The following is a 15,874-nucleotide window of genomic DNA, read 5'->3' on the forward strand; positions in this document are numbered from 1 at the left end:
TGCATATTTATAAGCTTAAATTCTGTGTGCCTAAAATAAATATATTAATCTTAAAAATGAGATTCACAGGACAATATGAGAAAATATTAGGAATCAACCAGTAACTTCAGCCATCAAGAACTTATATTTATGTAGCTGTGTCTCAATTTCTCCAAGACTTCCACACTCAAGCATACATTATTCAAAGCATGATCACATCACAAAATCTTTTTATTATTCATATCCCCCTATCTAAAATATATAGTTCTTCATTTATAATACAGAAAAACCTCCGATCATTGTGACAATTTCTGGCCTTATTTTAAGTAACATAATTTATTTCATTAAAAGGTACATTCTTCCCTAATGATGACCTTTAAAAATTTGTCAATTAAAATTTAATCAATAAAATATTGTAAAAATATTGCAAGAGCTGAGCTTAAAGAAATGTCATTGTGACAACTATGTTGGTTAGAATAAAATGTTGGTATTTTAAAATATATTTAATAATTGTGAGGTTTTAATGTCTATATTTTGATCATATCTGTAGAAGTATATCCTTCATACTTCTACAACTGCTTCAAGAATCTTATATCAACATGTCATCCTAGCAATTTAGCATATATCAGATATCATGTTCGAATGTGACACTTGAATTTGCCTATATGACCTGTGTTATGGAAAAGGATGAGTCCCTGGAAGAGGTCAATTTTTGAAGGAACAGTTGAAAACATAGCCTCTGTTCCAATAAATTTCCTACATCCAAAGTTCTTGACATAAACACGGTTTTGTTTGTTATACTATATTACTGCTAGAATTTCAATGTCCTACAATGATTTGAGAGATATTAATAGATGTGTTTTGAAAAATAATTAATCTCATTAAATTTAATAATATTAACTAATCTATCAATTTTATAGGCTGGTATTTAACAAGAACAAAATTTGTCAGCAATAGGCCTCAGAAATTACAACATGGTTATTTTTAATGCATCAGTAGTAATGTGAACAGAATATAATTCTAAGGGGGACTTTTCATGCGTTGAGATAGAAGCTAGTTTTCAAAGGTGACTACAGCTGATTTACATATACTGTAACACAATCCCACCACTTAGTTTGCTCAAGGCTTCTTTCATTTCTTTGTTCCTCAGACTGTAGATAAAGGGATTAAACATCTGAGGTACCACAGTGTACAACATGGAAGCCACTGCGGTCTTCCTGGGAGAGTCAGTCACTGCAGAGCTGATGTAGACACCAAACACTGTGCCATAAAACAAGGAAACAACAGACAAGTGAGACCCACAGGTGGAAAGGACTTTATAACTACCTCTCATTGAAGGATTTTTCAAAATTGAGGAAACAATTTGAACATAAGATAAAACGATGCCCCCAAATGGAAGGCCACCAAATATGCAAACTGCCAAGTATATCATTATGTTATTGATGAGTGTGTCAGAACAGGACAGCTTGATGACATGAGCAAGTTCACAGAAGAAGTGGGGAATTTCCAGATCTGTGCAGAAGGACAGTCTCAACAACAGCAGACTGTGGATTAGGGCATCCACTATACTCACAAACAAGGATAACAAAGTCAGCAGAATGCAGATGCTTGGATTCATGATGACTGTGTATCTAAGTGGATGGCAGATGGCTGCATAGCGATCATAAGCCATTGCTGCAAGAAGAAAGTTCTCCATTCCACCAAGAAAATCAACAAAGTATAGCTGTGTAAGGCAATCTATGTAACTGATGGCTTTGTTCTGTCTCTGGATATTCAACAGCACCCTGGGGACTGTGCTGGTAATGAGGCAGATATCAGTGAAAGATAAGTTAGAGAGGAAGAAGTACATGGGGGTATGGAGGTGAGAGTCAAAACTGACAGCCATGATAATGAGCAGGTTTCCAAGCACTGTGACTAGGTACATGCATAGGAAGAGGCCAAAGAGGAGGAGCTGTAGTTCTGGATCATCTGTCAATCCCAGAAGAAAGAATTCTGAAGGAGATGATTGATTTCTGTATTCTGTGATACTGATGAATATGAATAAATATGGAGATATTGCCATCAAATGTATGGATTCAGAGTGTCAGCAATGTTATCCTCACCTAATATTGTTATATACAGTTATAAATACAAAGTGAATTGCTACATGTATTAATCTTCAAATACTGGGGGTAAAAAAATCTATACCCCAACAAGGTATCACATATTTTACTCATACAGTTACAGATATAGACAATTTCATTTTAGTATATTGTAATCCCAAGGCAATAATGAAATCTATATGTCTGCTAATCCATCCATCACTACTTCTTCTATTTTGCCTGAGGAAGAGATGTTTTCCTCTACTCATTCAGGTGTGTCCTTTCCACTCTGTTCCACCTTTTTACTTTCAAACAAATTCTCAGCCAAGTACTGTTTTAGTATCAATTTTTCATTATTTTTTCAAAATCATTAGAGATAATGCCAATGTAACAGTGTATATTTAGGAATTTTAATCTTCCTTCATATGGAAAATAGTATTTATAAGAGATTGGCAAATACACGGAAAGGAGAGAGAAAGTATGGAGGTTAAAGTAAACTGATACATTATGTAAATATATGACATTGTCAAAGAACAAATTTAATCAGTATTAAAAACAGAACATGCTTTGTTTCATGGTACCTGCCTTTAATCTCAATGCTTTGGAGTCAGAGACATGAAGTTCTCTAAATTGTAGGCCATCCTGATCTACAGAGTTCCAGTATGAAAAAAACCAAAACAAACCAAACTACCAAAAACTAAAAAAGAAGACAGAAACATAATTTGAAATCATTAAATCAGGATCATCCTCAGTAAGTATATTTTTCATGAACAGCAGTAGACTTGCTTATTGATCAATAGAAAAATCTAAATGGGAAGAAAATTTCAACATCATAAGGAAAGATGCACAGGAGAATATAAAGAGTTTGTTGGTACACACATTTGATAAACATAGAAAAAAGAAAAGCATTAGACATTTTAACTTGGATCCCTTCATTACGGAGATAATAAAGTGATCACTCACCAAAAATAATTTATGATTTTGAAATTATTTATTCTGTCTGACTCAAAACTACTGTACATGCTTGCTTTGAAATTGCTCTCTTTTTTGGTTTTATGACACAGAGTTTCTCTGTGTATCTTTGTAGACCAGGCTGGCTTCCAACTCACAGATACCTTTCTGCTTCTGCCTCCAGAGTGCTGGGATTAAAGGCATGTGCCACCACTGCCCAGCCTTGAAATCTCTTAATATGTTGAAATCTTATAGGTGCCTGGAATTGAACCAATAAATAAGCACATATAAACTACCTTGAAAAAAAGTTCAACATAAAAAACTCTCACTCATGTTTTTTCAGTTAGGTCTTTTTCTGCCATCATTATACTATGTGGTATCTTCCTATCAAAGAATGAAAGTTGTAAAGAGGTCCAAGATTTCAAATTCTGTGAGTTTTATGGGCAGTGAACAATGGGTTCATTTTTTAGCATGGGAACCCTGGTCATGAAGAAGTTATCAGTGTTATATTATACAAGTAAAATAAATTCATAATAAAATGAATTAGATTTATAAGTGCATGCCAACAGAGAAAGCCTAAGGAAGTTAAGATTCTGGTATTTTCTGTATAGGTATTGCTCATCAAACCTAAGAAAGTATTTTATGTGTATTATCAAGTAAAATATATTACAATTATTAGCCTTCTTTTTCTTTTCTCTTTTAGGCAAGGGTGTTTCAAGATAGGGTGTCTCTGTATAACAACAACCTTTGCTGTCCTAGAACTTTCCCTGTAGTCTAGACTGGCCTTGATCTATCAGAAATCTGTCTCCCTCTGTCTCACATGTATGCCACCATACCATGATTAGCTGCTTTTTTACTGTAAATTTTAATTGAAATTGACATTTTCAGTCCTATTTTATTAATCTTAACCATAATGAAATGTTTAACTACAGTTTTTTATATTGTAAATTCACCAATTAAGTTCTTGTTTTCCAGAGACAATGGAAACCATCACTAAATTCTCTCTGGGGAACTTCATATTGCTTATCTTCTTCAGCATGCATTTTCCTCAAAGGTTCACATATAAGAAATTAGAAGCTACCAGTATACAGAATTACCTTGCTATCATCATTGTAGAATGGAGAATAGTCAAATAATCTGGTTTTGGCAGCTCACAGATTGTGTATTGTCAGAAAGGGCAGCACCTCTTTGTGAGACTCCGAATTTTTTGTTAAAAACAAACACGCTTAGTGCATACAAAAATACATTTTATGACTGGGGCAATCCTCATGAGTCATGATGTAAAATCAGATTTACAGCTACTATGTCCAAAGGGACTCAATATAAAAAGCATCTCATTAGACAACCTTTGGTATTGTGTTGTGGACCACAGAGATGTTTAAATCCATGAAGACCAATACTCTAGAAGGTATGACAAACTCAAGTGATTTCTTTATCCATGGAGACAAGTTATTTAACCATCCACTTTAAGCATCCTGCTTCTTCTTACATGTCTTCACCTATGCTCACATGTGAGCTTCTTTTCACTAACCCGATCCCACCCTTCTGTCTTGGTTTTGAGCAATGTCTTCTTCATCATCTGGACCTGGTTTGAGATTTAGAGATATAGGTATTCTAACTTGTCTTTACTTAACTTTGTATTTTAATTTTGAGAATTCCATAAATGAATAATTTAATTAAATCATTTCCATACCTCAAATTCTAATATGTGTACCCACTGCATCTATATTTATGGCTTTCTCTATTTTCTAAATTTGTGATACATAAATGTATAATTAAAATGTAATTCAGTTAATTTTAATTCAATTCAAGCATTTTATATAAATAATAATAGTAATAGTATATCACAGAGGGTCAGTGGATATTTTCTGAGTCCCCATCTTCAGTTTATTTATTTAATTCATTGCATTATAAGCAGTTATGTATAGTTAAATTTGAATCCATATGACCCAAAATAAAAATAAAAAGGTTTATAGAAATGTAGTAATTTGTAATTTAAAATAATATAACATATATGCATATATAGAGAGAGATAATTTCAAGAAAACTTAAAATTTTGCCTTCTCCTTTCTTCCCAACCCCTCTCCCAACCTCCCATCTGTCCTCTCCATCCACCCCTCCAGCTTGTCTCATCTGAAAGAACAGGCCTACCAAGGGCATCAATCCTTAAGACCAAACACATCCCCTGTAATCAAGCTCAACAAGGCAATCCAAAATGAGGGATAGATTTCATAGAGATAGCCAAAGCACCAGGGACAACCCCTGCTCCAATTGCTGTGATTCCCCAAAATAGACCAAGCAGTACAACTGTCACATATAAGTATAGGGCATAGGTAGCTCTCTTACAGGCTCCCTGGTTGTTGGTTCAGAGTCTATGAATTCCCATGAACAAGATTAGCCATTTCTGTGGACTTTCCTCTGATGTCCCTGACCACCTTGTCTCATAGAATCCCTCCTATGTCAAATCAGCAGGACTTCCCAAGCTCAGCCCATGCTTGGCCATGGGTCTCTGAAACTGTTCCCATCAGTCACTGGATGAAGGCTCTCTGATGACAACCAGATTAGTCACCAATCTGATCACAGGGCATGTCCATGCAGGTTATGTATACACAGCTGCCAGGATTCTTAGCTGTGGCCATCCTTGTAGACTCATGGAAGTTTCTCTTGTATTAGACTTCTACCATACTCTGTACAGCCCTCCTTTCTAGTAAATTTTATAAGCTTTTTCTCCATCTGCCCACCCACAATTCTCTAATTCCCATGTCCACCTGCCCCACTTCCACCAGGGATATCCTCTATTTCCCCTTCCCTGGGAGATCCATGTGTCCCCTCCCCCTTGGGTCATCCTTGTTATCAAGGCACTCTCAGTCTGTGGATTGTAGTATAGTTATCCTGCAGTTTACACTTAATATCCACTTATGAATGCAGCATCAAAGAAGGAAAGAGGTCTGTGCTTGTGGTTTCAGTTTCAGTGTATGGGCAACAGATCAAATTGCATTTGGACTCTATGAGTTAGGGCAACATGGCAGGCAGCAAAGCTACCTGTCTATTGGAAGAAGTTAAACAGATATAATACCTAGACAATGAAAATATTTCTGGGCAGGAGAGGTGGATAAGTAGATAAGAGTAAATGTTGATTTTACAGAGAAATTAAATTCAGTTTAAAGAAAGCACATCATATTGTTCACCATTATGTATAACCCAAATCCAGGGAATCCAAGGCCTTTCACTTCTACAGTCATGTAGACTCATGAATAGATATCCCCAAAGAGACACTAACAAATAATTAAATGTAACAATAATTACTCTTAATTTAACAGACTTACAAGTTAAACTCCAAATTATATAACACTCATGGTCTCCTAATTCTAAAATTCTTAGTTACATTTATGTTACTGTGATAAAAATACCATTATCAAGGAAGCATGTAAAAGAGAACATTCAATTTGGGGCTCACAGTTTCAGAGAGTCAGAGCCCTTGATGGAACAAAAATGCATAGTTAGAAGAGCAGCTCAGAGCTTGTATCCTTATCTACAATTTTGAGGTATAGACAAATCAGTGAACATGCCTCAATTCTTTATAAATCTCTAAACATTTGCCACTTCCTGAAGGAGGCTAAGCATCCTTATCTTTACTAAAAAATTCTACCAAATATTTGTGCCTATGGGGGTAATTCTCATTTAAACCACTGCATTCCATTCCCTGGCCCCCATAGAATTGTGATGGCATGGTAACATAAAAATACATGTAGTAAATCACCAAAATTAATCATTGTCTTTCTATCTCAACACAGTTTAATATTGCAAAGTATCTTCTGACAATCAAGAAATTCTCTCATTTGCAACCCTCTGAAAAATCAAAAAGCAAATTAAACATTTCCAATACACAATAACACAGAGTATACATTATCATTCCTAATGGCAGAATAGAAGCATGGTTAGGAATGTCTGAAGATAGAATCTAGGATTTGCCTAGTAGACTATTTTCAATGAAAAGAAAATTCAAAGAGAGCTATAAATATGGAGTCAGACTTTCCATTGGGCCACCCACACAAATAATAAAACAGACACATCTTATTAATTATGAAAGCTCAGGCTATGGCTTAGGCTTGCTCCTAACCAGCTCTTATAACCTAAATTAACACATTTACTTAATGTTTGTTGCATTACATGGTGTTACCCCTCTTCCCTATGATACCTTCTGCTTCTTTGTGTCTCCTGGCTTATTCCTCACATGTCTTGATTCATCCTCTTACTGTCTGGAAGTCTTACTTGTCTGTCTGGAAGACCCACCTCTACTTCTTGCCTAGTGATTGGCCATTCAGCTTTTTATTACACCAATCACAGCAATACACTTTTACATGCTGTACACATATTCCACAACATTTCCCCCCTTTTGTCTTAATAAAAAGAAAAAAACTTTCATTTCTAAGACTATAAAATTATATACAAAAGAACAATTATCAAAATCTCTAATCCATTAGTTTTGCCAAATTCAAAGAAAATACTCCATTATGTATGCTAACTTGATAAAACCAAACTTTTGTACCTTATTTACTTTTTATCATAACTATGAAATACTATAACAATAACTGCCTAATCTTCAACCACAGCACAGACTTGACACATGTATAGGACAGTTGATTTCAAGAGGTTTTAAAAAATTGAAATGTCAAATGTTTTAATTGTGGCAGACTAGGTCACCTGAAAAGAGATTATAAACAGGGTGTTTCTGGAAATATAAACCAAACATTATGCTCCTCCCTTCTGGATGACACAAAAGGTTTCTCCAATGCAAGCATTGGATCAAGCAATGCATGTCAACAAGAAATTATTAAGGCAATACTTTGCCTTGAGTAATGCCTTGAGTAATGCCTTGAGTAATGCCTTAAGGAGCCTCTTGAAAGCCCTCATGCCAAATTCAGTTCAGTCCATTGCTGCCACAGTGGAGAAAACACCTACCCAGAGCAATTACAGAACCTAATATCTATTTAAGAAAACAACACTGCTCTGGATGATAGAAGAGCTCTAGGAACTAAAACAAAAATTTCAGGAGAAACCATAAATCAAATTGATAAACAGTAGATTAGGAACCTCCCCAAAGTTAGGGTGAGGAAAGGGTTTTGTTTTTGTCTTTTTGAGGAAAATGAAAACAACTATCTTGAGGAATTTAAGACCTTTGGAGAAATAAGCATCCAAAGAATAGAGAACTACCCATTAAAAATTACCAAGACAAGAAGTAATCCAGCTTAATGTGATCAATGATGTCTCCAAAATAAAGAAGATGAATCCAAGCTGGGCAGAGGCCACACATGCCGTTAATATCACCACTTGAGAAGCAGATCTCACTGAGGTCAAAACCAACCTGGTTTACAAAGTGAGTTTCAGGACAGCTAGGACTACTAAAACAGAGAAACTGTGTCTTGAAAAACAAAACAAACAAATAAACAAACAAAAAGCAGATGGAACCCACAGATGACAATTTCAAAAGGACTAGCATAATACCACAAAGATGAGGAAAAAACAGCTAAATATCTACTTCTCAGAACAGTTTCAAGGATGCCAGCTGAGATGATCCAGCCTCACAGACTATTCTAGTCAGGACTTGAGACAAGTCAAGGCTTGGGCAAAGACAAGACAAGACTGGGCAAAAATAATACAACTTGACAGTTAACCCAAAATTTTCTTTTCAGAATCTCCTAAAGATGCCATCACCCAATGATAGCAAGAAGTAACATGATGCCCACATTCCCAAGAGGTAAGGTTGGTAGCTTTTATTCATGCATTGGGTTATGAATATTTGTCATTGTCTAGGGAGACTGGTTACAAAATGTTGTTGGTTATAGCCAAGAAGAAAGTTGAACAAAAGGGATTAGATTCAAGGTTCTTGTTTTGGAAAAAAAAAGAGGATATAAATAGGATAAGATGAAAAGGTAGATTATTGAATGTACTTTTAAAAAGCAACTAACAGTTTTAAATATTTTTCATTGGATTGGACTTCTGTATATCATATAAAAATATTGTATATTGATACAAATTGGGAATAATTTGTTAAGGCATATTACACATATATTTCTAATATTGTTCAAGTTATTCTACCTATAAAGCTCACTTAACAATGTAATGCAAGTTTATAGACCTTGAAAGTTATTATTACTGAGTAAAATAAGGAAATGCAGGTTAATAATTAGTCACCTATTACAATCAAATTTCTAGTCACATTATGTATATTTTTTATATTAAATATTATTTTTTAATTTAAATTAGAAATAAGTTTGCTTCATAAGTCAATTCTGGCTCCTTCACCCTCCATTCTTCCCCCTTCCTCCCACTAACCCTCTCAACCTCCCACTTTTTAATTGGGTTGTTTGGTGTTTTGGAGACTAGCTTCTTGAGTTCTTTGTATATTTTGGAGATCAGCCCTCTGTCAGATGTGGGGTTGGTGAATGTCTCTTCCCATTCTGTGGGCTGCCATTTTGTCTTGTTGACTGTGTCCTTTGCCTTACAGAAGCTTCTTAGTTTCAGGAGGTCCCATTTATTAATTGTCAATCTCAATGTCTGTATGACTGGTGTTATGTTCAGGAAGCAGTCTCCTGTAACAATTCACTGGTAAATTACCACACACCATCTCTTCTAAGAGATTCAGTGTGGCTGGATTTATGTTGATGTATTTGATCCATTTGGAATTAAGTTTTGTGCTTGTTGATAGATATGGATCTATCTGTAGTCTTCTACATGCCAGCATCCAGTTACACCAGCACCATTTGTTGAAGATGCTTTCATTTTTCCCTTGTATAATTTTAGCTTCTTTGTCAAAAATCAGGTGTTTATAGATGTATGGCTTAATATCCGGGTTTTCAATTCAATTTCATTGGTCTGCCTGTCTATTTTTGTGCCAATACCAAGTTGTTTTCATGACTATAGCTCTATAATAGAGCTTGAAATAAGATGGTGATGCCTTCAGATGTTCCTTTGTTGTACAAAGTTGTTTTGGCTATCCTGAGTCTTTTGTTTTTCCATATAAAGGTGAGAATTGTTCTTTCAAGGTCTGTGAAGAATTGTTCTAGTATTGTGATAGGGATTGCATTGAATCTGTAGATTGCTTTTGGCAAGATTGACATTTTTACTATGTTGATCCTACCTATACAAGAACATGGGAGATTCTTCCATTTTCTGGTATTCTCTTTAATTTCTTTCTTTAAAGACTCAAAATTCTTATGATATGGGTCTTTCACTTTTTTTTACTATTACCCAAGGTATTTTATGTTGTTTGTGGCAACTGTAAAGGGTGATGTTTCTCTGATTTCTTTCTCAACCCATTTATAATCTGTATATATTAGGGCTACTTATTTTTTTAGTTAATCTTGTATCCTGCCACTTTGCTGAAGGTGTTTATCAGCTTTAGGAGTTCCCTGGTAGAATTCTGTGGGTCACTAATGTAGATGATCATAACATCAGCAAATAGAGAAAGTTTTACTTCTTCCTTTCCTATTTTTCTCTTTCATCTCCTTTTGTTGTCTTATTGCTCCAGCTAGCACTTCACGTACAATATTGAAGAGATATGGAAAGAGTGAACAACCTTGCCTTGAGTTTCTCTCCATTTAGTTTGATGTTGGCTGTTGGTTTGCTGTATATTGACTTTATTATGTTTAGTTATGTTCCTGTTATCCATGATCTCTCCAAGAACTTATCATGAATGGGTGTTGGATTTTGTCAAAGGCTTTTTCAGCATCTAGTGAGATGATCATGTTGTTTTTCTTTCTCTTGGTCTGTTTATATGGTGGATTACATTGATGGATTTTTGTATGTTGAATCATCCCTGCATCCCTGGGATGAAGCCTACTTGATCATACATGGTGTATTATGTGATCTTGGATTTTATTTTCCAGTATTTTACTGTGTATTTTTACATCAATATTTATGATGGATATTGGTCTATAGTTCTCTATCTTAGTTGTGTCTTTGTGTGGTTTGGTAATTGTAGCATTGTAAAAAGATTTTGGCAATTATCCTTCTGTTTCTATTATGTGGAATAATTTGAAGAGTATTGGTATTAGCTCTCTTTAAATTTTGGGTAGAATTCTGTGCTGAAACCATCTGGTCCTGGAGTATTTTCTTTGGAAAACTTGATGACTGTTTCTATTTCATCTGGGGTTATAGATCTTTTAAATTGTTTTTCTGTTCTTGAATTAATATTTGGTAAGTGATATGTATCCAGAAAATTGTCTGTTTCCTTTATATTTTCCAATTTTCTGGAGTACATGTTTTCAAAGTATGACCTGATGATTCTCTGGACTTCTCCAAAGTCTGTTGTTACATTTCCCTTTTCATTTCTGTTTTTGTTAATTTGCATGTTCTCTCTCTTCCTTTTGGTTTATCTATCCTGTTAATTTTCTCAAAGAACCAACTCTACATTTCATTGATTCTTTGTATTGTTGTCTTTGTTTCTACTTTATTGATTTCAGCTCTCAATTTGATTATTTCCTGGCATCTAGTCCTCCTGGGTGAGTTTCCTTCTTTTTGTTCTAGAGCTTTCAGGTGTTCTGTTAATTCTCTACTGTAGCTATTCTCTAGTACTTTCATGTAGGCTCTTAGAGCTATGATATTTCCTTTTAGAACTGCTTTCAGAGTGTCCCAAAGGTTTCATTTTCAATGAATTCTAGGAAGTCTTTGATTTCTTTCTTTATTTCTTCCTTTATCCAGGAGTGATGAACTTGAGTATTGTTAAATTTCCATGAGTATGTGGGTATTCTGTAATTTGTGTTGTTGAATTCTAATTTTAAGCCATGGTGGTCCGATAAGATACATGGGTTTATTCCATTTTTTTTTGTCTCTTGAGGTTTGCTTTATTGCCAAGCATGTGGTTGATTTTGGAGAAGGTTCCATGTGGCACTAAGAAGAACATATATTATTTTTTTGAATGGAATGTTATATAGATGTCTGTTAAACCCAAGTTTCTCTCTGGTAGTCCTGTCCAGTGGTGAGATTGGGGTGTTGAAGTCTCCCACTGTAAGAGTGTGAGGTTTTATGTCTGATTTGAGTTTTCATAATGTTTCTTTTATGAGTGTGGTTACCTTTGTATTGGGGCATAAATGTTCAGAATTGAGACTTCATTGTGTTGGATTTTTCCTGTGATGAATATGAAATGACCTTCTTCATCTCTTTTGATTAATTTTAAATTGAAGTCTAATTTTTTAAATATTAGGAAAGCTACACCTGCTTGCTATGTAGGTACATTTGATTGGAAAATCTTTTCTCTACCCTTAACTCTGAGGTAATGTCTGTCTTTGAAGACAAGGTGTGTTTCTTGTATGTAGTAGAAGGATGGATTCTGTCTTCATATTCATTCTGTTTTCCTGTGTCTCTTATAAATGAGTTAAGACCATTGATATTGAGGAATGTTAATGACCATTAATTTTTGATTCTTGTTTGTTTTGGATTTGTTTTGGTGGTGGTATTGTGTGTGAGTTTTTCACCTATTTCTGGCTTTTGGTACAGTGAGATTACCTATTGCCTATGTTAATGTAAGTTTAATTAACTTCCTTGGTTGGAGTTTTTCTTCCAGAACTTTCTGTAGGGCTGGATTTGTGGATATGTATTGTATAAATCTGGGTTTATCATGTAATATCTTGTTTTCTCCATCTGCAGTGATTGAGAATTTTACTGGGTATAGTATTTTGGGCTGGAATCTGTGGTCACTTAATGTTTGTAGAACATCTATCCAGGAACTTTCTGGCTTTCAGAGTTTCCATGGAAAAGTCAGGTGTAATTCTAATAGGTCTCCCTTTATATGTTACTTGGCCTTTTTCCTTCACTGCTTTTAATATTATTTCTTTATTTTGTATGCTTGGTGTTTTGATTATTATGTGGTGAGAAGACTTTATTTTGGTCCAGTCTATTTGGTGTTCAGTAAGCTTCTTGTACTTTCATAGGCATGACCTTTTTCAGATTGAGGAAGTTTTCTTCTATGATTTTGTTGAATATGTTTTCTGTATCTTTGAGCTGTATATCTTCACCTTCTTTTACACCTATTATTCTTAGGTTTGGACTTCTCACAGTGTCCCATATTTCCTGAATATTTTGTGTTAAAGATTTGTTGGATTTAACATTTTCTTTGGTCAATGTATCTATTTCCTATATTTTATTCAATGCCTGTGATTTTTGTCTTCCATCTCTTGTATTCTGTTGGTAATACTTGCATCTGTAGTTCCTGATCATTTACCCAGCTTTTCTATTCCCAGCATTCCCTCAGTTTGTGTCTTCTTTATTATCTCTATTTCAGTTTTCAGGTCTTGAATTTTTTGAATTGTTGCCCTCATCTGTTTGATTGTTTTTTTATTATTATTATTGGCTTTCCTTGCTTTCTTTAAGAGATTTGTTGATTTCTTGCATTTTTTGTTTTTCTTCCATTTCTTTAGGGATTTTTCTCATATCCTCTTTGAGTGCTTCTATCATGTACATGAGGTTGTTTTTAAGGTCATTGTCTTGTGTTTCATCTGTGTCGGGATCTTCAGGTCTTGCTGGTGTTGTGTCTCTAGACTCTGTTAGTGTCATATAAGTCTTCTTGTTGTTGGATGTGTTCTTTTTTTTTTCTGGCACAGGGTTTCTTTGTGGCTTTGGAGGATGTCCTGGAACTAGCTTTTGTAGACCAGGCTAGTCTTGAACTCACAAAGATGTGCCTGCCTCTGCCTCTCCAGGGCTGGCATTCAGGGTGTGTGCCACCACTGGCCAGCTTGGATGTGTTCATATACTGTAGTCTTCCCATCTCTTCTTCCAGTGGGTATAGGTGAGGTCCCTTCCTCTCCTGGTGGTCTATCCTCTCCTCTCTCTATCTCTCTTTCTCTGTCTCTATCTTTCAACCAGATGGTGGAGGGGCAAGACCCCAATGGTGGCCCATAAAGCTGGCTGCTTTGTTCTGCCTCCAGGTCCCTCTGTGAGGTTCAGTGGCAGGAAGGGTCTGGTGGCTGTTGGTCAGGGAACTCTAAGAGGGGGAGGTGAGCTAGAAGAGACACAGGGACTCATCTCTCTACCCGAGGGTGGAGGGGCAAGACTGGAATGGCAGCCAATGAAGCTGGGTGCTTTGTTCTGCCTCCAAGTCTCTCTGTGGGATTAGGTGTCAGGAAGGGTCTGGCAGCAGTAGGTCAGATCTAGGTATGTTTTCATGGTCAAACAAACATATGTTTTAGAAAGACAGGTTGTCTTTAAATGCTTCAGAGATCTACAGAATGTGGTATTTCAAATGTTTTAATAACATAGGTATTTTTTACAACAATGAGACATGTCTGCTTCAGAGAAGATGATGGGCATCGAAGAAAGGCCATATGGAGTTTAAGTACTTTACGACAAAAGTAATACACTGGGAATGAAAGTGTCCTTGCCTCACCTGCTGACAGTATGCTGTCCAAATTAGACAAACAGTATACCAAAAAGAGTTACTACAAACCTTGTCAAGACAAGGTTGGGGAGTCCTTCAGAAGATCCTGCTTCACATGAAAGTCTGTTAGAGGTGCTAGGTCTTTAGGGTGAAGATGGATGCCCCAATGTTGCAGAAGAGCCTTGGATGACTGTCCAGGCAACCAGCTCTTTTTGTCATTTCTCACATTTTTTGAAAGTCACTTGCTTGTACTTCCTGCTTACTCAATTAATATTATTTCCTTCTTGGGTTTCTGATCAAGTTCAAGACTATATAGTTATAGTTTTCCTTATTTATCAGATTCAGAAAAGAAACTCAATAAACAAATATAAAATATATAAGGTAGAGAGGCATAAAAGGATAATTTTGAGTTGGTAATTTGAATTTGATTAGAAAGTAAATTAGTTACAAGACTTTGGACACACTAAGATAGGATAGATAATAGAGTATTTTCTCTGAATTTGTCAAATGCAGATGGATGAGATATTTTCTCTGTATTTGTCAAAAGCAAGTGAACTAGACATTGTTGGTGTAATTATTTCCTTATATATTGTATATATTTATTGTACTTACTGTATATAGCTTTTTTATGTTAGTTATAGTCTTCTTTTTTCTATTAGGCCAAAAAGGGGAATTATGGTGGTATATTATTTATTATTTATTAAAGCTTGGATGAGGATTTGGAAAGCAAAGTCAGCCACAAGCCATAGAGTTCAGACAATGATGATACACACTTTTAATTGAAGAAGCCATATAGCCAGACAGAGGTGAGAGACACCTTTAATCCCAGGATTCATGAGAAGGATATAACATTACCTGAGTAAGCAAGATGTGCAAGAAAGTGCTTGCACTTGCTTGCACTTTTTTCCAGAAAAAAAAAAACTGTGAGAAAATACAGAAGCAGATGTCTTCCTGGATAGTCCTCTGTAACACTGGGGAATCTATCTATGGCTTCCAGGCCTAAAATATCTGGTAGACTTTTTGTGAAGCAGGATATTCTGAAGGGCTTTCCTATCTAGTCTTGGCAAAGTTCACATTCCTGCATTTGTGTTCTGCCTATCCAATTTGGAGAGCATACTGTCAGCAGCCGAGGAAGAGCACTTTCTTGCCCTGTGGCTTACTTTTTGTCACAAAGAACTTAGGAGTTTCTTCAGTGCTTATGATCTTCTTTGAAGTAGATTGGTGCTGGCAGGAGCAGACATGTCTCATTGTCATAAAAAAGAACCTATGTTATCAAAACATCTTAAATGCCATATTCTGTAGATCTCTGAAGTGTTTGAAAATGACCTATCTAAAATATTTCTCTGTTAAATCTTGAAAACATACCTAATAAGACTACAAGTTCATTTGTAATGGGTGACTAATTATGAACCTGCATTCCCTTGTTATCCTAAATAGTTGGTAGTAATAACATTCAAGGGCTAAAAATTGCATTACATTGTTAAATGAG

The 15,874-nt window shown here is 35.4% G+C and overlaps 1 protein-coding gene across 1 annotated transcript; it reads right to left on the reverse strand.

Moving 5' to 3' along the window:
- Nucleotides 1–1,060: 1,060 nt before the first annotated feature.
- On the reverse strand, nucleotides 1,061–2,041 carry LOC100767401 (olfactory receptor 7G2). The gene has a single exon (XM_027411626.1). It carries the CDS (start codon nucleotides 2,039–2,041, stop codon nucleotides 1,061–1,063), a length of 981 nt encoding a protein of 326 aa, XP_027267427.1.
- Between the last annotated feature and the right edge of the window lie 13,833 nt (nucleotides 2,042–15,874).

The sequence above is a fragment of the Cricetulus griseus genome, chromosome 4 (assembly GCF_003668045.3).
Source record: "Cricetulus griseus strain 17A/GY chromosome 4, alternate assembly CriGri-PICRH-1.0, whole genome shotgun sequence".
NCBI classification, from domain to species: domain Eukaryota; kingdom Metazoa; phylum Chordata; class Mammalia; order Rodentia; family Cricetidae; genus Cricetulus; species Cricetulus griseus.

Excerpts from the sequence above, each read along its gene's own strand:
- LOC100767401 (XM_027411626.1), bottom strand. The coding sequence starts at position 2,041 with ATGGCAATATCTCCATATTTATTCATATTCATCAGTATCACAGAATAC.